Raw genomic sequence first — 27173 nt, 5'->3', positions numbered from 1 at the left:
GGTCTCTCAGCCCAGCCTGTGCCCTCTTACAGTCCAGGACCCCTCAGGGGATGTCTGACTGCCATGTTAGGGCCGCTCCCGCTCAGCCAGAAGCAGGACTCGCTGATCCTTAGTGCTGCCTCGGAGGCGGAAGAGGCTCCCGCCACCACCACTGCGCTTACCAGCTGTGAGCTCAGCTTCTGGCAGAGCGACCACCAGGGGGCAGCTCCTACATTGAGCCTCTGCCCCCTGGTGGTCAGTGTGCGTCATAGCGACCGGTCAGTCTGTGTTCGGTTGATTTGCATACAGTGGGGCCTTGACTTACGAGTGTCCCAACTAACGAGTTTTTTGAGATACCAGCTGTCTCTCGGCCGATTTTTTGCATTGAGTTGACAGTAATTTGAGTTAACGAGCTCGGTCTCGGAACGAATTAAACTCGTAAGTCAAGGCCCCACTGTATTAGCCTTTTATTACATGGGATAATTTATATACCATACAATTCGCTCATTTAAAGTGGATTTTAGTACATCACATTATCATCACTTCAGAAAGGACCACTGTACCCTTCAGCTGTCACTCCTGGCCCCCACCGCCACAGCCCTCGCTTTCCTATGTTTCCTATGTGAGCAACCACTAACATGCTGTCAGGGTTCTGGACATTTTGAGTGAATGGAATCATGTGCCGTGTGGTCTGTGGTGACTGGCTTCTTTCACTCAGCACAATGTTCTCAGTGTCCTCCATGTCCAGCCGTAAGTCCTTCATCCCTTTTCATGGCTGAATAATATTCCACGGCTTGAACACACAGTTTTTGGGAAGTGTAAGCTCTTTGACTCACATTAAGAGCTGAAAATTCTTGTTTTCTACTAGTTTCATTAGTTTTAAAATGATGTTGCATAGTAACACCTACAAAAATGCTTTATGCTGGATGGATATTGGGCAAATTTTATCCCCTTAACAAGTGGGACCAAATAATCTCTCTCACTTATTGTCAATGTGCAAAACTATTTTATCTTTTTGATTATAATTGACACATATTATATTAGTTTCAGGTGTACAACACAGTAATCCGACATTTCTCTTTCTTACGAGTGATCATGTTAAGTCTGGTGACCATCTTGCACTGAATGGATTACTACCATGTTATTGAGTAGATTGCCTGTGCTATGCGTTACCTCCGGGACTTATTTTAGACCTGGGAGTTTGTACCTCTTAATCCCTTCACCTTTTCGCACATGGCCCCTCTCCCCTCCCACAGGCAACCATCAGTCTGTTTTCTTTCGGGTTTGATGTCACATTGATATTTAAACAATTTTTAATGGTAAACTGTGTTTTCATTTTCATATTTTAGAACGTTAGTTTTAATCTTTTATGATTATAAATTCGACATTTCAAATATGTATTCACTGTGTTCAAATAGTAAAGTAGGGGCTTTCTTGATTAGCCTTTACCTTTATGTAAGCAGTGTTTTTCTCTGTGGTAGAGTTGCTTTGCGGTCACGTGGATGTGCAGTATGGAGTCAGTCACTTTGATAAGTTCACCTGGGAGAGAGAGAGCCTTCTTTCTTACTAAAAGGCCGTAAGGAAAACGAACAACCAAAGGAACCATGTCAGATGCCAGTGTTACATCGTTTTCAAACCATCAAGACAATGGCTTGAACTTTAAAGAAAATTTGTTCATCAACGTTATTTTTAGCAGTTTAAGAAAATACCTTTTTCATCTTAAGCTATACAAATCTCTTTTAAATGTAACACATAAAAACCTTCAGGCCTTGTTCAAAATAGCCTCCCTTTTTCGTTTTCAGAACTTCATGTTCATGCGCCATTTCAGTGGACAAAGTCCTCCCAGTTTGTGGCCGCAGGAAAGCGATGGATGCGGACGCTCAGGGAATTGTCGGAGACTGCAGCGCATCCCAGTGGACACGTCAGGATAGCACCCGTTGCAGCACCGTCTCCCACGAGCATCCCACGCTCAGCTTCCACGCCCACAGAGCCGCGTGAACATGGCGTGGGTGAAGTTCCTGCGGAAGCCGGGCGGCGGCCTGGGGAAGGCCTACCAGCCGGGGAGCCTGCTGTCGCTGGCGCCCACCAAGGGCCTGCTCAACGCGCCGGGCCAGAACAGCTGCTTCCTCAACAGCGCCGTGCAGGTAGGCCCGCTCCAGGCGCCGGCCACGCGGGAGAGGCCTCTCTCCTGTTGCTTCCACTGTACGTTAAGAATAGAGTCAGTGACTGCAATGACCTTGTATCACTTAATGGTGGCAGCAATATGTGGGCTAGGCACTTCGGTTATTATAACAAAAGGAATTTTTTTTCAGCAGGATCAGATATTACTACTATATAAACATATCGTTTGATTTATAGTCACTACTTAGTAAATTAAGAATATGTTTCTCAAATACATAAAATAGTTTTTGAATCAGCTAATTTCCTCCTGTGCCCCCTACACACAAATCCACATACTTTTTAAAAGGAAATCCAGTAGAATCCCCACAGACAGCATAAAAGGAAACAAACCATTTGTGTTGAAACGAGCTGGGGTTTTAATCTCGGTTCCAACTTCCTCACCCCCACTGTGCCGTAGCCCACCTCTGTGGGTGGATTCATGATTGGGACTCCACTGTTTTTGTTAAATTGGAGGTTGGTCCATTTTGCTTCCGTCCTTGTTGCAGTTCTTGTAATTAACACGTATGTGTTAGTCCGCTTTTCTGTCTTAGATGAATGTCCTTCTGTGTGGTATGGCTTCTGTCCCCAGTCCCAGCTTTTGTAGGACCTTGTGTCCTTCCGACCACCACCAAAGAGGATTTAGAAGGTTGGGCTGTTACTCTGTTGACCTCAGAATGTACCTTAGAAGAATTTATTGAAAATAAACCACTTTTCACATATTTTCCATTGCCACTTTTCCCTCCTGACAGCTCAGAGTAGAAAGACAGGTACTGGTTAGTTAGCCCCTTAGTTAAATGAGCCCATCAGGACTGCTCAGACATCTGAGCAAGGATCCGCACAAGGGAAAGGAAATGGAGAAGTGTCCCGATACGATGCACTTTTTAAATGAGCATCCGTGACCTTCCCATGAAGAGGCTCTGCACGTCCTACGCTGCTGCCCTCGCTGGTGCTGGCATCCTGCGTGCAGCCCCGCGTGGCGTCTGCTGGCACCTCTCAGCGTTTCCCGTGGCCCAGGCTGTCGGCCATGAGTTCTGGAGTTCTTGTGTGTCTGGGGAAAACTCAACTTCGTTTTGTTGGTGAAAGATGCTTTCACCACTAAAGGCGTCCGAGTTGCCCGCCTTCTCTTCAGTTCTGTGCAGCTCTCACTCCCTCTCTTTGGCTCACGTTTCTGATGAGAAGCTGTTGTCTTACCTGTCCCTCTGCCTGCGTCCTCTCCTCTCTGTCCCTGGGTGGCCCGGTGGTCGTGTGGTACTTCTGCATCGTCCTCTTCGTGTGTCTTGTATTGGGTTTGCTGAGAACTGGTTTATAATTTTAACCAAGTCGGGAAACTCTGACCATTATGTCTTCAGGTTTTCCTGCCCCTCCTGTGAAGGCTGCACGGACGACACCCTGGCGGCTGTGGCGGGAATGACAGCAGCAGGGGCAGTTGGCACTCGCCTGCCAGCTCTGCCCGGCACTGCGCTCCCACTTTAAAGGCTATAGCTGAGTGCTTGGCCCTTACCAAGAGCCTGTGAGGGCGCGGCAGCCACGGTGTCCCCACGGTAGCGATGTCAGGTTTCTCAGACCGACTTTAAGTACTGGACTGATTTATTTAAACAAGTACAGCCCGCCCCCCCCCCCCCCCCCACTCTCTGTCTTTTAGTAGCAAATGATGACTGGATAGTTGTAGCCAAAGTATTGGGGTTATTTCTAACTGCTCTTCCTACTGGCCACACCCCGTCCCCAGCCAGGCGCCCTCCCCTCAGTGTGGGGGAGAGGCGGCCGCTGCTCGCCCTGTCTTCTCGCTCACCCACGCTGACCCGTTTGCTGCACCCTGGTCTCAAGTCCAGTTGTGTTTCCTCTGAATTTCACTTCGTTCCAAGGATTACAATCACTTCCTCTGTCGTGTCTGCCAAGTCCCCGCAGTACCGTGTGTCCTGCTCATAGAGCCCTGACCTGAGGCCTCCGCCGCCTGCCCGCGCTGCTCAGGCTCCCTGGGGGCCGGGAGCCTCGCGGGGCCGGCTCCTGCTGGTGCTGTCTTGGGGGGGTGGGGGGGGGGTCTGCTTAGAAAGTAAAAAAGGCGGGTTGGTTAAAGGCCGTCTGGTCTGCAGTTTCTAGGACATTTCCGCCTCTTCTCACCGAGTCTCACCGTCTCTCCTGCTCTCGCCGCAGGTGCTGTGGCAGCTGGACATATTCCGGAGGAGCTGCGGGGCCTGACGGGGCACGTCTGCCAGGGCGAGGCCTGCATCTTCTGTGCGCTGAAGGTACCTTTCAGAGCTCCGACGGCTGACGTGGTTGTCTCTCCAAGTGTTTACTTTTACTTGACAGTTTATTTGATTTATTTGCCATATTTGATAGCTCACTTGTAATTAAAGTTCATTGTCAAGTGATTTATAATTCTGAGGATGAATTCTTAAAGTATGGTTTATTTGGGTTTATGTTTTCATTTTTCACTTCTATACAAGGACAGTTAAGTTAATATTCTACATGGTATGGAATTGTTGGGAACATTACCTTTTACTTCAAGCATGTCAAACTTAAAGGCTACCATGGGCCAAATAAACAAGGTTTAAGTTGATGTGGGCCAAAAAAAACGAAAGCTTCAATTTTCATGGAAACATAGGTTTATTTCGATAGAGACATGCTGACTACAAAGGGCTGAAATAAGTGAGTCATCGTTAACATAAAATAACAGAACATTTTAATAAAAACTAATATTTTTCTTGAACATTCGCTTACCAGACACTGAATAACTGCACAAATTAGTAAGCGTAACGCAAATAAACCTATTTTTCTTGTTCTCCGAAAGTGAAATATTTCCTGTTTTGCACACCAAGCAAGTCAGTCCAAGACTAATGCCGTGGCCATTGGCTGCTAAAGTATTCGTTGCTAGGATTAGTGGAGAGAAATGGTGCACCTGTGCGTAAGGCGTGTAAGGGAAATGAATGCAACAAGATTATAGTAATTAGTCATTAGCGAATGTTGTTCGTTATTAATAATTATGTATAGGGGATATTGTAAAAATTAAGTCATGAAATTTTAATTGAAACGTTTCTTACATACTGTTATATTGGCTGGGCCGCAGAAATATTCATTGTGGGCCATGTGTGGCCCATGGGCTGTGAGTTTGACATGCTCATTTTACATTATTTTGAAACTTAGTTTTTTTGTTGTTTTTTTTTTTAAATATATTTTTTATTGATTTTTTTACAGAGAGGAAAGGAGAGAGATAGAGAGTCAGAAACATCGATGAGAGAGAAACCTCGATCAGCTGCCTCCTGCACATCTCCCACTGGGGATGTGCCCACAACCTAGGTACATGCCCTTGACTGGAATCGAACCCGGGAACCTTCAGTCCGCAGGCCGACGCTCTATTGACTGAGCCAAACCAGTTTCGGCTTGAAACTTAGTTTTAAAATGTTTTTTGAACTCCTAAATTCTGGATGCCAGGGAAATAGCAGTGAACAGAATGATACAGCCCTGCTTTCATGGAGCGTCTATTCTAGGGAGGGGAGGCATATCAGATGATAGTAACTGCAAATGAGGGCAGGGGACCAGGAAGGGGATAGAGTCGAGCAGCAGGAAGCCTCGCTGGGAGAGTGGCATTTAAATTATGACCTGAAAGGTGACAGTGGACTGGATGTTCAGGCGGACAGGGCCCTGAGGGGCCGTGAGCATGACAAGGTCCTGGAGACCTGGCTGCAGCCACTGTGTGGGCGCGGGTGCCCGGGAGCTCAGGTGGGGAGCAGTGATCACAGCCTGGGGTGCCCAGGGAGCTCAGGTGGGGAGCAGTGATCACAGCCTGGGGTGCCTGTGAGCTCAGGTGTGGGGAGCAGTGATCACAGCCTGGGGTGCCCAGGGAGCTCAGGTGGGGAGCATTGATCACAGCCTGGGGTGCCCGGGAGCTCAGGTGGAGAGCAGTGATCACAGCCTGGGGTGCCCGGGAGCTCAGGTGTGGGGAGCAGTGATCACAGCCTGGGGTGCCCGGGAGCTCAGGTGGAGAGCAGTGATCACAGCCTGGGGTGCCCGGGAGCTCAGGTGGAGAGCAGTGATCACAGCCTGGGGTGCCCGGGAGCTCAGGTGGAGAGCAGTGATCAGAGCCTGGGGTGCCCAGGGAGCTCAGGTGGGGAGCATTGATCACAGCCTGGGGTGCCTGTGAACTCAGGTGTGGGGAGCAGTGATCACAGCCTGGGGTGCCCGGGAGCTCAGGTGGGGAGCAGTGATCACAGCCTGGGGTGCCCGGGAACTCAGGTGTGGGGAGCAGTGATCAGAGCCTGGGGTGCCGGGGAGCTCAGGTGGGGAGCAGTGATCACAGCCTGCCTGTGGAGTCCTCTGTGCCCCTCCTATAAACGTGTCTGGTCCCTGAATGTGTGCTGCCTGCACCTCCATCCAGGACATAGGATGTGGCTGCGGATGCTGCAGGCCTGAGGCGAGGAGCCTGGAGAAGGTGCCAAGGCTCCACCCGGCTCTGTCTGGCAAGTGGTTATCCTCAGAGGGCTGTGGTCCAGGGAGGAAGCCAGGCTGGCACCACAGCCCACCAGTGGGCAGCACCAGCAGCTGCCCGGCGTCAGTGAGGGACTCGAGTCCATTCCTAGTGCCAGGCTGTGCCACAGGCCTCCTCCAGAGCAGGGTTGAGCTGTCCCCAAGTTCAGATTTGTGCCCTAAGCGAGGCCGACTGTCAGTAACAGCGGGGGGTTCACCATGGAGTGATACCTAACGCACAGGAGGCGGGGCACGGAGGGCCTTCCCGGCCTCTGTGAGGACCTCGGCTTTTCCTGTGCATGATGCCAGGAGTTGGGGTCCCTGGCATAGAGGGTGATGCCATCTGTTTTAACTGGATCCTGTGTTTGGACTCGACTTGGCTGTAGGAATGAGAATAAAGAAAAGAGATACAAGGCAGAAGCAGGGAGTCCATATAGAATCAGCGGTTCTCAACCTGTGGGTCGCGACCCCTGAAAATACATCCTGCATATCAGATATTTACATTACGATTCATAACAGTAGCAAAATTACAGTTATGAAGTAGCAACGAAAATAATGTTATGGTTGGGGGTCACCACAACATGAGGAACTGTATGAAAGGGTCTCGGCATTAGGAAGGTTGAGAACCACTGAATAGATTAAGCAGCTCATTGATGTCATTGAAATCCTGTCCTGGAATCTAAGATTTTATCAGCACTTTTTTAAAAAATCGATTTTAGAGAGAGGAAGGGAGAGGGAGAGAGAGAGAGAAATATCAGTGATGAGAGAGAATCATGCATCGACTGCCTCCTGCACACCCCACACCGGGGATCAAGCCTGCAACCCGGGCCTGTGCCCTGACTGGGAACCGAACTGTGAGCTCCTGGTTCATAGGTCGACGCTCAACCACTGAGCCACGCCGCCCGGGTTGTTAACACTACTGAGTTCCTGCTGTTTTTCGTGTGATTAGATGTTTGTTCTTGGTTAACATAATTTTAATTCCTATGGTACTCTTTTGATTCAGAACTTCAGACTCAGCGGGGAGCAGTGTAACGCGGGCCTCACTCAGGCACACGCAGCCGGGAGAATCCAGGCCGGGCCCGAGCAGCCTGCCCGGTTCTCCTGCATGCGGCGCTCTGGTTTCCGCGGGTAGCGTTGGTGTCACCATGTCGGAGTGAGATATGGACGTGTTTGCAGTTGTTGGCATTGCGCTCACATCTGTGCTTGTGGTTCGCAGACCATGTTTGCTCAGTTTCAACACAGCCGGGAAAAGGCCCTCCCATCGGACAACGTGCGGCGCGCCCTGGCCGAGAGCTTCCGGGACGAGCAGCGGTTCCAGCTGGGCCTCATGGACGATGCGGCCGAGTGCTTTGTAAGGACTGGGAGCCTCCTGCCCGAGCTCGAGTCCTGTCCCCTAACTGCCGGCTCGCACACAGTAACACGGTCACAGCGCGGAGCGTCAGAGCCCTTGCAGCTCAGTCGGGGCTCCGTGCACCTCTGGTTTTGCCCTTGGTGATGCTCCAAGTTTTACTGAGTGTTAGGGGACTAGGGCAGTGGTCAGCAAACTGCGGCTCTTCCACAAAATACCACGTGGGGGCGCGCACATGCAGTGCGATTGAAACTTTGTGGCCACACTCAAGGGGCCAAAGAGCCGCATGTGGCTCGTGATCACGGGACTAGGGTATTTCAAAATGTATTTGTTGGAGCAAAAAGGTTCATTCAATTGAAGATATCACTTCAGCCGGCGCCCCCCTCCCCCCCCCCCCCGGGCCTGCAGGTGCGCACAGCCGGGGAGCCCGTCTAGTGGGCAGTGACTCGGGGCAGCAGGGCTGGCACGCACCCCCTGGCAGGTTGAGAGGCCCGGCAGGGGGAGGCCCTGGGACTGTCGCGCGTGGATGAGCAGAGCGTCCAGTGGTCCGTCATGGACCCTCTGCACCTTCCTCGGTGTGTCAGTGAGAGATGCTGCCTGTATGTGAGACACAGCTGCTGCTTCCGTCCTTGCATCCAGTCAGCAACTCCCCCCCCCCCGCCCACCCCTCAGGGCCCTTGTAGGGTTCTCCTTTCTCACGTTTTCCTGTCCCCCCTTCCTGCCACAGGTTCCAGTGACGCCTCCTGTCTAGTGGCCTTTCAGTCTGGCCCCTTACAGTCTGATTATTTAAAAATATATTTTTATTGATTTCAGAGAGGAAGGGAGAGAGAGAGAGAGAGAGAAACATCAGATGAGAGAGAATCATTGATCGGCTGCCTCCTGCATGCCCCCTACTGGAGATCGAGCCCACAACCCGGGCATGTGCCCTTGGCTAGAAATGATCCCGGGACCCTTCCGTCTGCAAGCTGACGCTCTATCCACTGAGCCACACCAGCGAGGGCCTTACAGTCTTTTTTTTTAATGGCCCTGGTTAATACCATTTTCTTCTGTCTAATGCTTGCTCTCCTGATACTTCTGTGACTCGAGTCTAGACTCTCTCCTGACACGTAAGGCCCTTCAGTTGAACTGCAGGCCCTCGCTCTGCGTCCCCTGGACTGTCCCTGCTAGTGAGTGGTCACAGTCCCCTTTCGCAGCCTTTGCTCAGGGCCCCGAAATACTCACAGCGTCTGATGTATTCAGTTGTCCAGGCGTGGCCTCAGTCGGGCCTGCTGGACATGGCAAGGTCACCGCCCCGTAGTGCCCTGGGTGTCTGTTGTTGTCTTTAGAGCGCATCTTCTCAGCTCCTTGCCTGGGGGGCTGCTCAGCACACGTGCCACGTTGACTAAACGCCTAGAGCAGCACACACAGCATGACATGGGCTTTTCCGGTTCTCACCTTCATCATCGGTCCGTGCTCTAAACACTGGGCACAGTACTGAGATCTGTAGTTCACTTCACTGACAGGTACTAACACATGATACGACAGCTCATGGAGACCTAGCAGTCCAGGCTTGATAACTGTTTTCAAGGTGGTTGAAGGGATCCATTATTCACGCTTTGAGAAAAGAGGGTGATTTGTTGAAGTAAATGCCTTGGTGATGTTAGACCTGAGCTGTCCCATGAGCCTATGGGGAGCACACCCCTGCGTGGTGAGTTGCAGGTGTTATCATTGCATGGACCATCCCGTGGACGTGAGTTACGTGGACTGTCCACGTGAGCCACGTAGGATTGTGTTTCTTAATTAACAGGAAACATAGGAAACTGTTCTCTGGTATTAAGTCCTAGATGTCAGCTACCATAACTTGATTTTTAAAATCTTTATTAAAACCATACATTGTTTTTTTCGTTAAATTTATGAAATGAATGTTTCTTTTTATTTGATTGTCTTAAGCTGACGCCACAGGTGGTGAACAGTTGACCAACATTCGAGGTGTCATTAGCAGGAAAGCTGGCAATAAGTAGGGCAGTCCTAGTCCAGCCTGGGAAACCGTAAAAGGCTTAAGTCCGTGAGGTTATAAAGAGAAGTGTCTCTGCCAGATTCACCGCTCACCTGTCTTCTGCTTTTGAACCAGGAAAACATCTTGGAGAGGATCCACTTCCACATCGTGCCCAGCCGGGACGCGGACATGTGCACCTCCAAGTGCTGCGTCGCGCACCAGAAGTTCGCCATGACGCTGTACGAGCAGGTGAGGCTCCGACCTCGCTCCTTAGATGCTGTTTGTGTTCCACGAGCCATGCATTAAGCGTCTGTTTCTGCCGCAGTGCGTGTGTTGTAGCTGTGGGGCCTCATCAGACCCTCTGCCTTTCACAGAATTCGTGCAGTACATTTCGACGACAGCCCTGTGGTAAGAACCGGAAAGCACCTTCACCAAAGCTTTACTAGCACAGCGCGGCCCAGCGAGCATTTACTTTGTAAGCCCACCGCACCCGTGAGTATCTGCTCTCTGTCTGGGACTCGGGCTGCGGCCATCGGAGGTACTCAGTGGTGTCTGTCTTAGTCGGGTGTTTCTGAGTTAGCCAGATGCACCCACCACTTAGTGAAATGTGCAAAACATGAGTCAGATGCATGCCTGTTCACATCTAGAGCAAGTCTTTGGAACTGCGCAGGAGGGCTGGAAATGACCAGCAGCCTGGCCGTGTGGCTCAGTGGTTGGGTGTTATCCCATGCCCTGAGAGGGTGCTGGTTTGATTCCTGGGCAGGGCACATGTGTGGGCTCGATTCCCCATGGTGGGCGTGCAGGAGGCAGCGGATCGCTGATCTGCTTTCACATAGATGTTTCTCTCTCTACTCCTTCCTCTCTCTCTCTAAAAATCAACAAAATTATATTTTTAAAAAACGACAAGCGAGTGGTGAGGGAGCTGCACATGACCGACTCCCTGACTTCGGCAGGTGTGACCTTTGTAGTGGCCGTGTCCCCTGTGAGCCCCGCGTGTGCCCCCGTGGTGAGGGAAGCGGGGTAAGCAGGAAAGAAAGGAAACAGTGAACACAATCCTCGATAGGTCTGCGGCCGGAAGGCCTCACCATCACGTGGGATAGGAATTTGCCTGGCTTGCCCGCCTGCTCCGCTCTGCGTGCCCAGGAAGCAGTACTAGTTAGGGACCCAGAAGTATCCCCAGACTTCACACAACCACCATCCCTTGAACACTCCCAGCAGGCAGAGGAGAGAATGCTATGTGCTGTGTGTGTGCAAACACTGACTAAGGTCACAGATGCTGCAGGTGTTTTAGTGCAGAAGCCAAAGGGGGTCGCTGACCTCAGATCCGTCGCTGGTTACTCAGGCCGCAGTGTCTCCTGCAGTGAGGCGGCGCTCCTCGTCTACCCGCCCCGTTAGGCCTCCTCTGGGTGCAGCACAGCCGTTCCTAAACGCTGTTGGGCAATAGCAACTGGGTTACTTGTGTGTGTTTAGCATCTTGCTTGTCTGTACAGAGTTGGGGGGACGTCGGTTTAGAGAAACATTCCCTGAACTTGAGTCATTTGCGGCTGGTTTGTTCTCTTTGCATGAAGCGTAGGGTGGTTTGGAACAGGAGAGCCGCACAGAGGGAGGGCGGTAAGCCTTCGCTTGGCAGCTCCTGTGCGCACGTGTCCCTGAGCAGTCGCCGAGGCCGTACAAACTAGCGCTCCGCCCGTGCGCCCTGGCCTGCGCCCCAGGTTGCAAGAGCCCAGACTGAATTCTGATAGTCTCCTTTGTGGGCATTGAGGATTGAGGATCACGTATTGAATGCTTACTGTGTTCCAGGCTTTCCATAAATTGTCACTTTAATCTTGACAACAACACTGTTTCGTTGATGAGGAAACAGGTTTAATAAGGTTGATCTGATACATAGACCAGTTAAGATGGAAAGCCAGGTGGGTTTCATTTCCAATTCAGTATTTGGCTGTCCACGCCCCCCACAGCCGGGTCTGATGCACTGTCAGCGTTCGTGCTCTCTGTGCACGGTGAGCTGTGTGAGAAGGAGGGTGCTTTAGCTGTGGCTGAGTATTGTGTGCTGTTTACCGCTGACCTGTCAGTATGTCCTGCCCTGGGACACTCACATTAAATAGAGCCAGGGCGTCTGGAATGGAGAGGAAGGGTACTTGAGCCACATTGCAGTCTCTTGGAAATGCTTAAATACTTGCCTAAAGACACTTGATGCGTGTATGTAAAAGGTGACTCCAGGGGAGGCTGAATAGAAAGTGGCAGGCACCTGCGGCCCTGATGACATGGCGAGCGTGCCCGAGGGGAGTGGGAGGTGCGGCCACCCACATGACTCTGGCTGGCCTTCCCAGCGGGCAGCCTGCTCTCAGCTGGAAGGAACTGCCCCTGGGAGCCTTGGGCCAGAGAGGGAGCCTGCCGCAGCCTGTTAGGTCCGAGTCTATACTCACACCCTCAGTAACTGCTGTCGTAATCCAAGTCATAATGTAAAACAGATATTTGACTCACAGCTGCCTTTAGACAGCATCTCACCTCGTTCGTGTAGTTCCAAACAGTGCTGTATTTTTTGTGCTTTTCCATTCTTGACCTGATTTTTTATCACGTACCTGCCAAATTTCATGGTTTTCACTTTATGGAAATTTATGGTTAATTTTTTATACAAAATCATGTTTTAAGACAGAAAAAGTGATCCTGCATATATTGATAACTTAGTATTTTTCATACGTAATTTCATACATAGGCCAGATTTGGGACTGCTGCTTTCTTTTGTAGCAATGAAGTTGGAAGAATGATGGACAGGCATGAGCGTGTGAGGCCCGAAATGTTTGCGGAGTTGTTGCAAGCAGTGAATACCACGGATGACTATCGCAAGTGTCCTGTAAGCACAGTTTGGGGCTCTCAGTGGTTTCTGTGTGTGCACTTAAAGGAGTCATTCAGAAGTTACTATGTCATTTAATTGTCTATGGAATTACTTTTAAGAATTTGTTTTTGCAATGTTATTTTAGGCAACTATACCATGCGAGCTGTTTATCTCAGTACTAGTTCTTTAAACACTCAAAATTGGAAGGATTTAAGGTAGCATATGTAAATTTTTTTTTAAGTTCAGAAATCTATCTTTTCACTAAAGACACAATTTCTTTTTTTTTCTTTGAACTTTACAAATGGTATTCTTTTCTGATGTACTATTATTAATCATTTCAGGGGTTCTATTTTGGATTTTTTTAGACTGAATTCTTGTTTTAACATATTTACAAAAATACTGAAGAAAAGCACTTTGATGTAAAATAAACTTCCTGTTTAGTCAATAATTAAGAGAAATAGCTTGGGAGAAGTTTATTTTAATATGCTAAAGAATAAATTTGCAATGCATGTTAAGAGTGTGACTGCATCATGCAAACTATATAAGGTGCCACCTGTGGTCTGTCCGTTTCAGTAATTCCTAAACTTGCCTTTTGTGGTTTTCTTTAGAGTAACTGTGGCCAGAAAATAAAGATCCGCCGCGTCCTGATGAACTGCCCGGAGATCGTCACCATCGGCCTGGTCTGGGACTCCGAGCACTCGGACCTGACCAGCGACGTGGTTCGGAGCCTGGCCACGCACCTCTCTCTCCCCGGGGTATCTCCGCCTTTCCTTCTCCCTTCTCTCGGACACACATGCAGCGGCCGCTTTTCAGAACTAAGTGTTCTTTCTCAGGGAAGGAGGTTCAGTGGAACTCTCTGGAGCTGCCCCAGTCAGGCTAACTGGACTTCCTGAGAGCCCAGGCCGGGAGGGGCTTTCGCTTCTCACTGTCTCCTGCTGCGGCTCTTGTCACGCCAGAGCAGCGGTTCTCAACCTGTGGGTCGCGACCCCTTTGGGGGTCAAAGGACCCTTTCACAGGGGTCGCCAAAGACCATCGGGAAACACATATATAATTACATATTGTTTTTGTGATTAATCACTATGCTTTAATTATGTTCAATTTGTAGCAATGAAAATACATCCTGTATATCAGATATTTACATGACGATTCATAACAGTAGCATAATTACAGTTATGAAGTAGCAACGAAAATAATGTTATGGTTGGGGGTCACCACAACATGAGGAACTGTATTAAAGGGTCACGGCATTAGGAAGGTTGAGAACCACTGCTCTAGAGTGATGGTGATGTGGTCATAAGTGTAAATATGAACTGCTGGCTTATATGCTTTTACCATCTTAGTTAACTATTTTGAATTGGTTGATGTTACAATGAAACTTTTAGAAAATTATCTTTTAAGGGACAAGTTTAATGTGTGTTCAAATATGTGATTCAACCAAGAACTATCAGAAAATGGGTGATTTATTTCATATTTTGAGTCTGTAGATGTAACGTGTCAGTTCTGTTGGAGACACCGTATTACTGAGCTAAAGTCAGTGACTTCCTGTACTGCTCCTGACGGGTGATGGAAGTGTAACTGGGGGAGCGAGCAGGGCCACGGTGTCTTCACACCGGGCAGTGCTGGGTGGACAGCACGCCTGGCAGTTGCTGTTCATGGGGATTCAGAAGCATGATAGCACATCACTGCTCTTCACTTTTAAGGATACAGTCCTAAATTACTAATTTTCCAAACAGCTTTTTTATAGGGTTACTGATGAAAATGCCAAAAACAGTGAACTTCACCTCGTCGGTCTGATCTGCTACACCAGCCGGCACTACTGTGCCTTCACATTTCACACCAAGAGTTCCAAGTGGGTGTTTTTCGATGACGCAAATGTGAAAGAGGTAGGTGACACTTCTGTGAACTGGGATGCTTACTGTGGTTTATGCTCTTTAGGAATAAATGATGTAATAATGACCTATAATAATAAAAGCATAATATGCTAATTAGACCAGATATCCTTCCGGATAACCTTCTGGATGAAGCTGGGGCTGCGATGGAAGCCCGAGTCCCGGGTGCCTGCTGGCAGCTGGAGGAAAGCTGGTGCCGGCAGCCGGGAGAAGGAAGGCCTACTCTTGCACAAATTTTGTGCTAGGGCCTCTAATATTAATATAATAGTGACAGTGATAAAAGGAACGTATCTATATATATAAAAGCCTAAGTGACCGAACAACCGGTCGCTATGACACGTAATGACCACCAGGGGTCAGGCGCTCAATGCAGGAGCTGTATCCTGGGGGTCAGTGCACTCCTACAGCTAATCTCCCATGGCCGGCCAACCTCCCGCTGTCCTTCCCTACCTCCCAGCCAACGGACCCCACCCATGCACAAATTCGTGCACCAGGCCTCTAGTAATTATATAGAATGATTATTAGATGTAAATGCTTATATAAAATAATAAATGATTTTAATGACAGTTCTTGGAATCCTTTTATTAGTTTTTGAAATCAGGTTTGTTTTGAAGCTGACTCCATATCTAGAATAATAAAAGGCGACAAATAAATATTAGTGTAGCTACCAGGGATCCATATGCACCATCCTTCTGTCTGATACACAAAAGCTTTGGACAGTTCATCAGAGGAGACAGGTGAACAGCCCTTACACTGATACTCGGCCTGATTGGGCACAAAGAAACACGCTCAGTTCACAGTGAGGTTCAGACTCAGCTGTTAGGAGGATAAATTCCAAAGCCCGACCTCACCGGGAGTGTGGAGGGCGTCAAGCAGCCAGGTCCCTGACACAGGAGCATGCAGTGCCGACCTCACCAGGAGCCTGGAGGGCATCAAGCAGCCAGGTCCCTGACGCAGGAGCATGCAGTGCCGACCTCACCTGGAGCCTGGAGGGCAGCAAGCAGCCAGGTCCCTGACGCAGGCGCGTGGCAGTGCCGACCTCACCAGGAGCCTGGAGGGCGTCAAGCAGCCAGGTCCCTGACGCAGGAGCATGCAGTGCCGACCTCACCGGGAGCCTGGAGGGCATCAAGCAGCCAGATCCCTGACGCAGGCACGTGGCAGTGCCAACCTCACCGAGTGTGGAGGGCAGCAAGCAGCCAGGTCCCTGACACAGGTGTGTGGCAGTGCCGACCTCACCGGGAGCATGGAGGGCGTCAAGTACCCAGGTCCCTGAAACCAGCGCGTGGCAGTGCCGCATGGAGCAGCCACCTTAGAGAGGTGTGTCAGCTTCGTGCACACGTAATCTTACCATGCAGCCAGCAGCCAGCAGCGCCTCTCCCCGAGGACGTGTCCATACACAGCCTGCCCTTGAGTGTCCGTGGGAGTTTTATTCCTGTAACCCCACTGGGACCCCCAATGTCCATCAGCAGGTGAGCAGATACCCACGTCACGGTCCAAGCACACAGTGGAGCTTGATGCCCATCAGACAGAAATGAGCTGACACGTGTAGAACATCCTAAACCATTGTGCTGATGACAGAAGCGAGACACGGCCAAGTACGGATTCCACTGACACAGAATTCCCTGACAGGAGGAAACAGTGACGGAAGGCCCTGCAGAGGGAGCGAGGAGTGAGGCTGCGTGCCTGTGCACACTCGTCAGAACGCGTGGGCTTGCCGTGTGCCTGGGAGGTTGTAGTTCATGTGATTATGCTCAGTAAAGCCAACGGGAAATTCTGGTGCTTATGTTCTGAAAGCAGCGTTTGCTCGGATTTCTTCAGGCTTTGCTATAGCAGCGTATTAAGAGGCTTCACCTGCGTCCATGGGTAGACCTTTTGGCCGTCCTACTTGGCACCCACATCATTTAAATTGTCAAAGCTCAAAGGAGGACATGGGTGTGCAGTCACCTGTGAGTTTATATTTGCTTTGCTTTCAAGTTAATCTAGTTCCTCGAGTATGTCAGCGTCCCAGGCGAGGAGGGTCAGCAGCTAAGCGTGTAGTTTGAAAAATTCTTCAGACTTCTTTACAGCCCTCCCTTCCCTGCAGAAGCCAACATTCTAGAACGCATCGGTTCCTGTTTGGTTCTGTTTTGTTTTTAAATCAGCATTATAGAGGTACTAGAGGCCCAATGCACGAATTTGTGCACAGGTGGGGTCCGGCCAGCCCAGCCCCAATCAGGGCCCAATCAGGGCTGGGCTGGCTGGCGTGGGGCGGGGCTGTGGGCCAGCTGACCCTCCCCCAATTGGTGTGTGGGGGGGGGGTGGATTGGGGGAGGGCTGCGGGAGGTTGGCTGCCAGCCCTGCCCCTGATCAATGTGGGGGGCTGGTAGGGGGTGGGGCTGGCTAGGGGAGGGGCTGTGGGCTGATTGGGGTTGTGGGGACCCATTGGGGGTGGGGCTGACAAGGGGGAGGGACCACAGGCGGTTGGCCAGCTGTCCCCGCCCCTAATTAGGGTTGGTGGGGCAATCGGGGGCAGCCAGCCGGGGGGAGGGGCCGCAGGAGGTTGGCCACTGGCCCCACCCCCCAATCAGCCAGTTCACTGGCTTCAGTGGGCGTCATAGCAACCGGTCATTCCGGTCATTACAGTGTTCCGGTCGCTGGCTTTTTATATATATAGGTAATTTACAAACGTTAAAATGTACCCGCGTAAGTGTTTGGCAACTGTACACACATCTGTGTAACCTCCACACCATATAGCACAAAGCATACCCCACCCCCCTCATGATGTCACGTTCCTGTTGGCCCCTCCCACCCCGCCCAGGAATCCCGGATGCTCTGTAGATTAGTTCTGCTCCCTCTTCAGCATCGTGGGATGGCCTTCCCCGTACACATCCCTCTGAGGCTGGCTTGCTTCGCCAAGCACATGCCTTTTAGGATTCACACGTGCGGTGTTCCATCCTGCGGCTGTATGGAACAGGGTCCTGTGAAGGTAGGAAGAGTCGTGGTGTGAACACGTTTTTCCGTTGCTCCCAGCACCAGGTGGGATGTCTGGGTGGTCTGCTAAGTGTGCAGTCAGCTGTATGTGAACTGACAATGGCTGTCCACAGACACTGCGCATCTCCCTCCTCCCAGCAGCCCTCCCTCGTAGCGCCCCCTGCTGGGAGTCTCTTACGTTAGCCTTCCAGGGACCCTAATGTTGCCTCACTGTGGTTTTCGTTCACTTCCCTTTGATTAACAATAATGTTTTGAACAACTCTTCCTGTGCTTACTGGCCATTCCTATGTCTCTTTAGTGACATGTCACTTCAGATAATTTGCCCATTTTTCAAATTGGATTATTTTCTCCTTACTGAGCTGTAGGAGTTCAGTATCCGGCACAGCCCTCCTTTATTATATATAGGTGGGGTTTTTGTTTTATTTTTTCCGTTTTGTTAATGGTGTTTTTCATGGAGCAGAAGTTATTCATTCATTTCATGGAATCCAATTTTATATTTTTTCTTTGGTTTGTTTGATGTCCCTGAGATTAATGTTTTCTCTCATTTTCTTCTGTAAACTCGAGAGATTTTATGTGACTCCTGAGTTCATTATTGGGCTTCAGGTGTAGTTATGTCTTCTTTTCTTTTTCCTCCCATTGCTGTAGCATCGTTTGTGGTATCAACTTTTATATTTCCCCATTAAACTCCCTTTAATCGTTGCCAAAAGGCAGTTGACCATGTGTGTGAGAAAAGCTTTCTAAAATTCGCTAATCCAAATCTTGATAGTGTATAATTTTGCCCATCAACTTTTTAATGTTTAAAGATTTTTAATTAGACTTATTAAATAAAATAAAGTTAATCATATAACACAGCGCACAGTTGAACGGCTGGTTTAACGGCATCTGAATGTCGTTAAACATCTTTAATATGCAAATTATTTCAGCCCCTGCCTTTTCGGGTAACAGGTTGCTGACAGGCTTGGTTTTGCTCCCTGTGGTTTTATAAAGGTGGGAACAAGATGGAAGGACGTGGTCTCCAAGTGCCTCCGGTGCCACTTCCAGCCCCTGCTGCTGTTTTACGCCAACCCCGACGGCACGGCGGTTTCCACCGAAGACGCGCTCAGGCAGGTCGTCAGCTGGCCACATCAGAGACCCGGGGTGGAAAATATGGGTAATTCTTTGCCTTTTAGTGTTTTTCTTTCTAACAGTCATACTAGGAATACTAATATCCTATGTAATAAAAGGCTAATATGCAAATAGACCGAATGGTGGAATGACCGGTAGGAGCTGCCCTCTGGTGGTCAGTGTGCTCCCACAGGGTGAGTGCCGCTCAACTAGAAGCCAGGCTCATGGCTGGCGAGCACAGCGGCGGGTGGTGGCGGGAGTGCTAAGGATGTCTGACGGCTTAGGCCCCTGAGGGCTCCCGGACTGTGAGCGGGTGCAGGCTGGGCTGAGGGGACTCCCCCAGTGCAAAAATTTTGTGCACCGGGCCTCTAGTACTGAATATAAAATGAAGGTTGAGGATAATTTAAAAATTTAGTTTCAGGTGGAGTTCAGGAAGATTCTAATACATTGAGTTAATCTTTATCATCTTTCCTGACCAGTGGCCTCACAGGCCCCCCTGGGAGCCACCCACGACAGTGGCCACACAGGCACAGAGGGGCTGCCCGCTGCGAGCTCTTTCTAGCAGGAGGCATTGGTATTGAAGGTGAGGTAGCCACCGGAATGCCCAGAGCAGCGAGGGAGTCTGTGTGCATTCACGGCACTTAGAAATCCTTGGAAGATGTCAGTCCTCTGAGTTTTAGTAATTGTCTACAGTATTAAAAGCATCTGAAAGGATGACTCAGACATCTGTTCTGGAGGAGGAGGAAAGGGATGATGCATTTGTGCTTGTCTTTTAAGGATCTGAAAGGCCCTCGATTTATAAGTCAGATAATTCCAAAGAGAATGGATTTGGTGATCAGGACAAACAGAGAGAAAATCAGAAATTTCAAACAGATGACATTTCATCCTTCAGTCGGAGCCACATCCCGGCGAGCGGTGGCCGAGGAGCAGGTATGTGTTTCAGTTGCCGTCTTCACAGTCCCTGAGGAGACACGCTGGCCCGGCTTCACTTCCTGACTCACTCCTGGCAGGGACCAGGCGACAGTAACAAGCAGCAGAAAAACTGCCTTTCCATTGATGCGCGTCTGAGACGTGTGGCCTCATCGGGACAGTTGGACCCGACCAGGGCCCGAGTTTCTCCACGGCTCCCAGCCCTCACAGGCTGGAGGCAGTCTGGACTGTTACCAAAACTGTGGCCTCTCCTTCAGGATGGCCATTGCCAACTTGAGAGGAAAAACAGTTAACCATTCGGCTCACATGCCAGAATTAAATTTACAATTAGTGACTACAGTGGCAGTTCAAAGCTACAGTCGAGTTTGTTCTTATCCTCTTGTTATTCGGCTCTCCTGTTATTGTTATCCCACAACTTTAATTTTCACAACCCGAGTTCAGTGACAGGTCTGGAGTGAGACCTCAGTGCGGTGTGCAGCACTGCTCAGAGACACCCTGACTCTACTTGGGTGGCTGTTCAGGATGCTTTGTAAGCAACTTTTTAAAAAAATTGTTGTTGTTAATCCTCACCTGAGGATATTTTTTCAAGAGAGAGTGGAAGGGAGGGGGAGAGACAGAGAGAGGGAAACATTGATGTGAGAAAGACACATTGATTGGTTGCTTCCCACACGAGCCCCAACTAGGGCTGGGGATTCCGGGGCCTTCAACCGAAGTATGTGCTCTTGACAAGAATCAAACCTGGGACCCATCAGTCCACAGGCCTACACTCTATTTTTGTTTTGTTTTTAAAATTGATTTCAAAGAGAGGAAGGGAGAGGGAGAGAGAATTAGCCATCAGCTGCTTCCTGCATGCCTCCTACTGGGGATTAAGCCCATGGGAATCGAACCATGACCTCCTGGTTCATGGGTTGACACTCAACCACTGGCCACACCAGCCGGGCAACTTTTTAATATATTAGTGAAGTAATGTTTAACCAAAAAGGTAACCCATAATCAAGGAAGGTAAGATTCAGAATTAACAGTTACCATCAACAAAGAAGTACACTAAGTGCTTTTTAAAATTCTAAATGGAAACATACCGTTTCCCTCTTATGTATTGTTGATACTTTAGATTAAGCCATTATTTGTTTTTCTAAACATGCCTAGTTTAAGCCCAGGAACTGTGTGTGTGTAAACACATACGTTGGCATCAGACAGCTTGGGGCTGTCTGTGTCTACATTGTGAGCGATGTGAACTTGCAGGTTCGTTACTTCTGCTTCCCGATCCCAGATGGAGCTGTACTTGTGCTCATCTCGAGATGGAAGTGAGTTAGGACACGTGGCGCCCAGCACCAGCCTTTAGGTCTTACATTTCAGTAAAAGCTCAGTCTCCTGCACACTCACTAGATGCTTGACAACAAGTTTTAAAGGTAACACGCATCTCCATTGCCAGGAGACATCACACTAACTTGATTTAGTTAAACATAAAAATGAGTTTACTCTTACTTTAATGCATGTTTTGTTGTTAACACAGAGCGTCTTAAATGTTTCATACAGTGCAGTTTGTGTGCGTAGTGAGCAGTTAGAAAATGATGTGCTTCCTGACTGGACGACTGATTTCCCCTACAGCTAAGCCGGGACCCAGCGACGCCCGCGAGAAGATGAAGGGCCTCTCCAGGGAGTGTGCCCTGAAGGCACTGGAGCAGAGGCGCCTCCTGTGCTCGCACAGGAGGGGCGTGGGTCGGCACCGAGGTGAGCCACGGGCGGGCAGCGCGCGTTGGTAAGGGGCCCTAAAGCCTTATCGGAACACTACATTTTATAGCTTGAATACAGTTTAACCATCCTATCCTATATAATAAAAGGGTAATATGCAAATTGACCAAAAGGCAGAACGACTGGTCGCTATTACACACACTGACCACCAGGGGGCAGACACTCAATGCAGGAGCTGCCCCCTGGTGGTCAGTGCGCTCCCACAAGGGGAGTGCTGCTCAGCCAGAGGCCAGGTTCACAGCTGGCGAGCGCAGCGGCGGTGGCAGGAGCCTCTCCTGCCTCTGCGGCAATGTTAAGGATGTCCTACTGATTGGACATCCCCTGAGGGCTCCCAGATTGTGAGAGGGTGCAGGCCAGACTGAGGGACCACTTCCCCACCCCTCGAGTGCACAAATTTCGTGCACCAGGCCTCTAGTTTTAAATATATGTATCTGTTTATATGTCATATATCTTAATATGATTTCTCTAATACACCTGTTGAACTTGTAGATGTAAATTTTCCTCGTTCTTGTTTCATTCTAGTCTGGAATACGTTGCTGTTTTAGCTTTTAATTCAAAGTTAAATGAATAAAAGTTAATTTCTTTAAAATTTTTTAAAATATATTTTTATTGATTTCAGAGAGGAAGAGGGAGAGGGAGAGAGAGAAAGAGAGGGGGGGAGGGGGAGGGAGAGGGAAACATCAATGATGAGAGAAAAGCATTGATCGGTTGCCTCCTACACCCTCCCTACAGGGGATTGAGCCCACAACCCAGGCATGTGCCTTGACTGGGAATCGAACCGTGACCTCTGGTGATGAGCCACACTGGCTGGACAATTTATTTAATTTTTTTTATTTTTTATTTTATTGATTTTTTACAGAGAGGAAGAGAGAGGGATAGAGAGACAGAAACATCGATGAGAGAGAAACATCGACCAGCTGCCTCCTGCACATCTCCCACTGGGGGTGTGCCCGCAACCAACGTACATGCCCTTGCCCGGAATCGAACCCGGGACCCCTCAGTCCGCAGGCCGACGCTCTATCCACTGAGCCAAACCGGTTTCGGCAATTTATTTAATTTTTAATTAAAATTGATGGCAGCCCACTTGTGGTGCACTCAGGGAGGAGGATTATAGAAAAAGTGACAGGAGCTCGCTTTCCTGGCGCCCCGACCACCCCTCGGTCCCATCGTTGTTCCATTCACCACGAGCCTCAGCACTTTCCCTGTGCACAGCCAGGTGTCACTGAGACGCGGCCTGTAGAAAGGGTGTGAGATTGGCCTTTGTGTGCCCGTGTGTACAGCCACAGCAGGATCCTTGCCAGGAATCGCTGGGTGAGGGGGTCTGTTTTGGACTTGGTCGCTGTGGCTCAGTTGCCCTCCTAACGGGGACCCGTCCACGGTCCCACCACAGCGACTGGGCGTCTGTCTTCCCCCTCCGCAGCGATTGATCTCACAGACTTTCGACACTCTGCTAGCATAAGAGATAGGACATTTTTATTTTTTATTTTCATGAACCGTAAATGAGGTGGAATACTGTTTTTTAAAAAACTAATTATCTTGTGATCTCTTTAGAGTTATTTTAAAGTCAGTATGTAGCCGTTTAATTTACAAACGCCTCAGTTAGCACGGGACTCGAGCCCTGGATGGTGGAATCGCCGCTTACTCCTCCTGCTTAGACATCTCCAAGTGGCTGTGGCTGAGGTGGCCCTGAGAGTGGTCGTGTGTCTCCTTATTTGTTTTAAAGATGCGCTGGATGAAGACCTTCCACGCGTCAAGCCCGGATCACCGCCTGCCCCAAACGGCTTCCGACAATACGGCAGTCGCCCCGCATCTCCCGGTCAGGGGCGGGGGCCGTGTGGCCAGGACCCACCCACCCAGAGCCGGGCGTCTGCGCAGGCCCCGCGTGCGGGGAGGCCCCAGGCTCCTGGTCCGGGGGTGCAGGGTGACAGCGGCCCTGGGTACGAGACAGACAGCAGCCTGGACTCTCGGGGTAAAGGCAGCAGCCGCCACAGCAGGAGCAGGAGCCGAGGCTGGAAGCCCATGAGAGAGACCCTGAATGTCGACAGTGTCCTCAGCGAGAGTGAGAAACGGCAGCACAGTCCACGGCACAGGCCGAGCGCCAGTCACACGCCCAGATGCAGGGACCAGAGCCCCAGCAGCTGGCCCCCAGGGCCGCCGAAGCAGAAGTGCTTGATGACCATCTACGAGGATGAAGCGAGGCAGGAGCTGGGCAGCAGGCGTTCCCTCGACGGCCCGGGGAAAGGCCTCACCGAGACGGGCGTCCCTGGCGACGCCTGGCAGGGGCAGAGGACTGAGTCCGACTACGAGAGCAGCGACCACGTCAGCAGCGGTTCCGCCAGCCTGGACTCGCCGGGTGTGGACGGCGCCGGGACCGCGGAGCCCCTCAGGTAGTGCAGTCATGGGAGGGAGCGCCCCTCCCCAGGCGCCTCCTCAATCATTTGAAGTGATTTTCAAAGTCCAGGGTCTGTTCAGTGTGATGGAAGGAGCTTGAGCTCAAAGGAACGACACTGGGACACTGCGGGTCGTTCGATGTTTCAGGTTCTTATTTTCAGTGGTTATTTCCAGATTCCAAAACACACAGCTGTGTAGGAAACGGAGATTATAGAAATACATTCTCATGGTCGCATTGAAAGCTGTTGAAAGGTGCTACAGGTGCAAAGCGCAGCTCTGAGTGGGTTGCTGCGCGGCCATGAAGCCAGTTGTTTAATTCTTGCATCTGGTTCATGCCTGTTCTCCCGCCTCTGGCATTTGTACCTCGGACACGGGGGTATTTTATGCTCACAGCCTGCCCGTGGAGACACAGTTTCCTTCAGCAGATGTGGAAGAGTGCAGCCACCCCACTGGGTTTGTGCTCAGCGATTCTGAGCGTGTGGGGTCGCTGTCCTGGTCCATTGCACTCGGGAACCCGGGAACCCTGCCCCCAGCCTGCTCAGCGGCTGGCTTCCTGGGTCAGCCTATCGACTTTATGCTTTTAGTGCATCCAGAACATTGTGCTTTGATATTAGATGGTGCTTCACCACCTTCATTACTAAAACGCCAGATGTGCAGAAATCAGCTGCTTGTGTTCCATTAACAGCCGGGAACTTCTTGTCAGGCAGGGGATTTCAGCTCCTGGGGATGAGTAGCTTAGGGTGGTAGAGAGGTCGGGGCTTCGTAACCTTGGGTTTTACTTATTGGGCAAATTAACTTCACTTCCTCGCCTCAGTCTGCTGTAAGCTGCGGGTGAGAAGTGCTGTGAGTGCCCCGGTGAGAGGCAAGTGAAATCATGTGCGTTAACACCTAGAACCGCAGGTGGCGTTTGCAATCGCTTAACGAGTGTTGTTTTCTTTCTCCGTCTCAGAATAAACTGAAATGGTAACTCATGGCAGCTGACGTGTCCCATGTGTGTTTTGTTCTGTTTTTTAGTGACCAGAGTAAGACAAGCAACCGAAATACAGAACGTGTGAACTGTGTCTCCCAGCAGAGTGAAAACCACCTGGAAGGTAACTTTTCATTTAAATAGATTGTAATTGTGCGCATCAGAGTGATGACGCTAAAGCGGTCCTGTCAGGAGAAGTGATGAGCGATGATTTGGAGGTGAGCCGGAGCCCGTGCTGGGAGCCTTTGCAGGGACGGGAAGGGAGTGTTCACTCAGGGCGGCTCCCGTCCTCGGCTGGACAGCGGTGAAGACCTAAAGGTCCCCGGGTTCATAAGCGCTGTTTCCTTGTTCATGTCCGTGTGCAGGACGGTCAGCCTGCTGACTGACCCAGGTGAATCACAGGGGCCCCAGCGACGGGACCCCCATCGGCACCCATGCTTCTCTGACCACGGCTGTATGGAGGTGGGGGTGCCCCGAGGAAGAATCACGTGTTAGTTCCCAAAGCTTCGCCCAGGAGTGGATTGGCACGCCACGCCCATCTCATTGGCCAGGCAGGCCTCCGCCACAGCCCTGATTGCAGAGGGGAAGGGCCATGTCACATGCACAACACCCGGTGTCCACCACAGGGTCAAGGACAAAAACTGTCAGCAACTGTGGGACAAGCTCAGTCGGAAACAGTGGGCACTGGTGCGGTCACTCCGGTGCCTGTGGCGTGGGTCACTCCGGTGCCTGTGGGGTGGGTCGCTCCGGTGCCTGTGGTGCGGGTGTGGGTCGCTCCGGTGCCTGTGGTGCGGGTGTGGGTCGCTCCGGTGCCTGTGGTGCGGGGTGTGGGTCGCTCCGGTGCCTGTGGTGCGGGTGTGGGTCGCTCCGGTGCCTGTGGTGCGGGGTGTGGGTCGCTCCGGTGCCTGTGGCGTGGGTCACTCCGGTGCCTGTGGTGTGGGTCGCTCTGGTGCCTGAGGCGCAGTCCACTCCTGTGCATTGCTAGCAGCCAGAACTTGCAGTGCTGTCGAGGGGTCCCTGTGTCTGGGAGGCTTGCGGGAACCATGAGCAACTACTATTGAGGTTGCAGGGACCAATAGTAGAAATGGTAAAATTCAGAGGATTAGAAGGAATTTAATTTTTCAAAATAAAGAGTAGCCATAAAAAACAAACTTTAAAGTGTGTTTTCAGTATTTATCCTCCTGAAGGCCTGTGGAGACCATTGTTCAGGTGGCAGACTTGAACATGGCTAAGCGCTAACTTATTTTGTTTCCATCAAAGGGTATGATATCAGAAGGAAACACTGATATTGAGGAAATAGCCTTCCTTTCCCATGTAAATGTCTCGCCTGTTTAACACATCTGATCACGTCTGGTAAGCGAGCATTACAGGAAGCAGCGAAGGGCTGGCCAGAGGCCGCGGCCGAGGTGGGGAGCTTGAACAATGACCCCAGTTCAGGGTCTTGACAGAATGGCGCTGGCCTCCCGAGAGCATATCGCACAGGCCGTGGGGCCTGCGGTCAGGAGCGCGCTGCCGTGAGAGCGTGAGAGTGGGCACTGGTTTCCCATTGAACACGAGAGAGTGGGCATGTAGCCCACTTAGAACAGTGTTTTTAAATATATTTTTATTGATTTCAGAGAGGAAGGGAGAGGGAGAGAGAAATGTCAGTGGTGAGAGAGAACCATTGATTGGCTGCCTCCTGCATGCCCCCTACTGGGGATCGAGCCCACAACCCAGGGATGTGCCCTTGACTGGAATTGAACCTGGGAGCCTTCAGCCCACAGGCCAACGCTCTCTCCACTGAGCCACACCAGCCAGGGCTGAAACAATTCTTATGGTGGTAAAATACGCATGACCTTGGCCATTCTAGTAACCACTTTTAAGTGGCAGCTCAGTGGCATAAAGTCCACTCACATTGTTATGCAGCCCACACCTCTCCCATCTCCACTCTCTTCTCACACTGAAGCTCTGCCCCCATCCCTCCCTCCCTGCTCCTCCCAGCAGCCAGCTTGCTTTCTGTCTCTGAACTGGACTAGTCTAGGCACCTCAGAGAAGAGGGATCGAACTGACTGTTTTGTGACTGGCTTATTTCACTTCACATAATGTCTTCCGGTTTCATCCCTGTGGTGCCTGTGTCGGAATTCCCCTCCTTTTCAAGGCGGGGTAGTTTCCATTGTGTGACCTGATGCGTTTGTTTATCCACCCGCTTGCTGTCGGACATTCGGGCCCCTCCACCTGTGGCCGTTGGGAGCAGCACTCCTGTGAGCCCGGGGGACAGGGACCTGAGAGTGCACCCGGCGTGGCTGCTGGGTCCTGAGGGACCATCCCAGCAGCTGCACATTCCACAGCCCTGCAGTGCACGGGGTGCCCGCTCTTCACCCCTCCCAGCACCCGTATCGTCTGGGCTCCTTGATGGTTGCCATCCTAATGGG

At 50.7% G+C, this 27173-nt stretch overlaps 1 protein-coding gene across 1 annotated transcript; it reads left to right on the top strand.

Annotated features, from left to right (window-relative positions):
- Positions 1 to 1829: 1829 nt before the first annotated feature.
- On the top strand, positions 1830 to 25016 carry USP53 (ubiquitin specific peptidase 53). The gene is given in 15 exon segments (XM_023747609.1): positions 1830 to 2123; positions 4291 to 4318; positions 4321 to 4382; positions 7817 to 7951; positions 10059 to 10172; positions 10249 to 10331; positions 12672 to 12777; positions 13368 to 13514; positions 14493 to 14642; positions 18606 to 18768; positions 19500 to 19652; positions 21261 to 21383; positions 22825 to 22866; positions 23128 to 23791; positions 24810 to 25016. Coding segments are annotated over 15 exon segments (2211 nt in total). The 5' UTR covers positions 1830 to 1979; the 3' UTR covers positions 24907 to 25016.
- The last annotated feature ends 2157 nt before the right edge of the window (positions 25017 to 27173 follow it).

Source organism: Myotis lucifugus, unplaced genomic scaffold (genome assembly GCF_000147115.1).
Source record: "Myotis lucifugus unplaced genomic scaffold, Myoluc2.0 scaffold_929, whole genome shotgun sequence".
In the NCBI taxonomy this organism is placed as follows: Eukaryota; Metazoa; Chordata; class Mammalia; order Chiroptera; family Vespertilionidae; genus Myotis; species Myotis lucifugus.
Note: the sequence above shows the minus strand (reverse complement) of the source record. Positions and strands in the feature narration are given on the sequence as shown.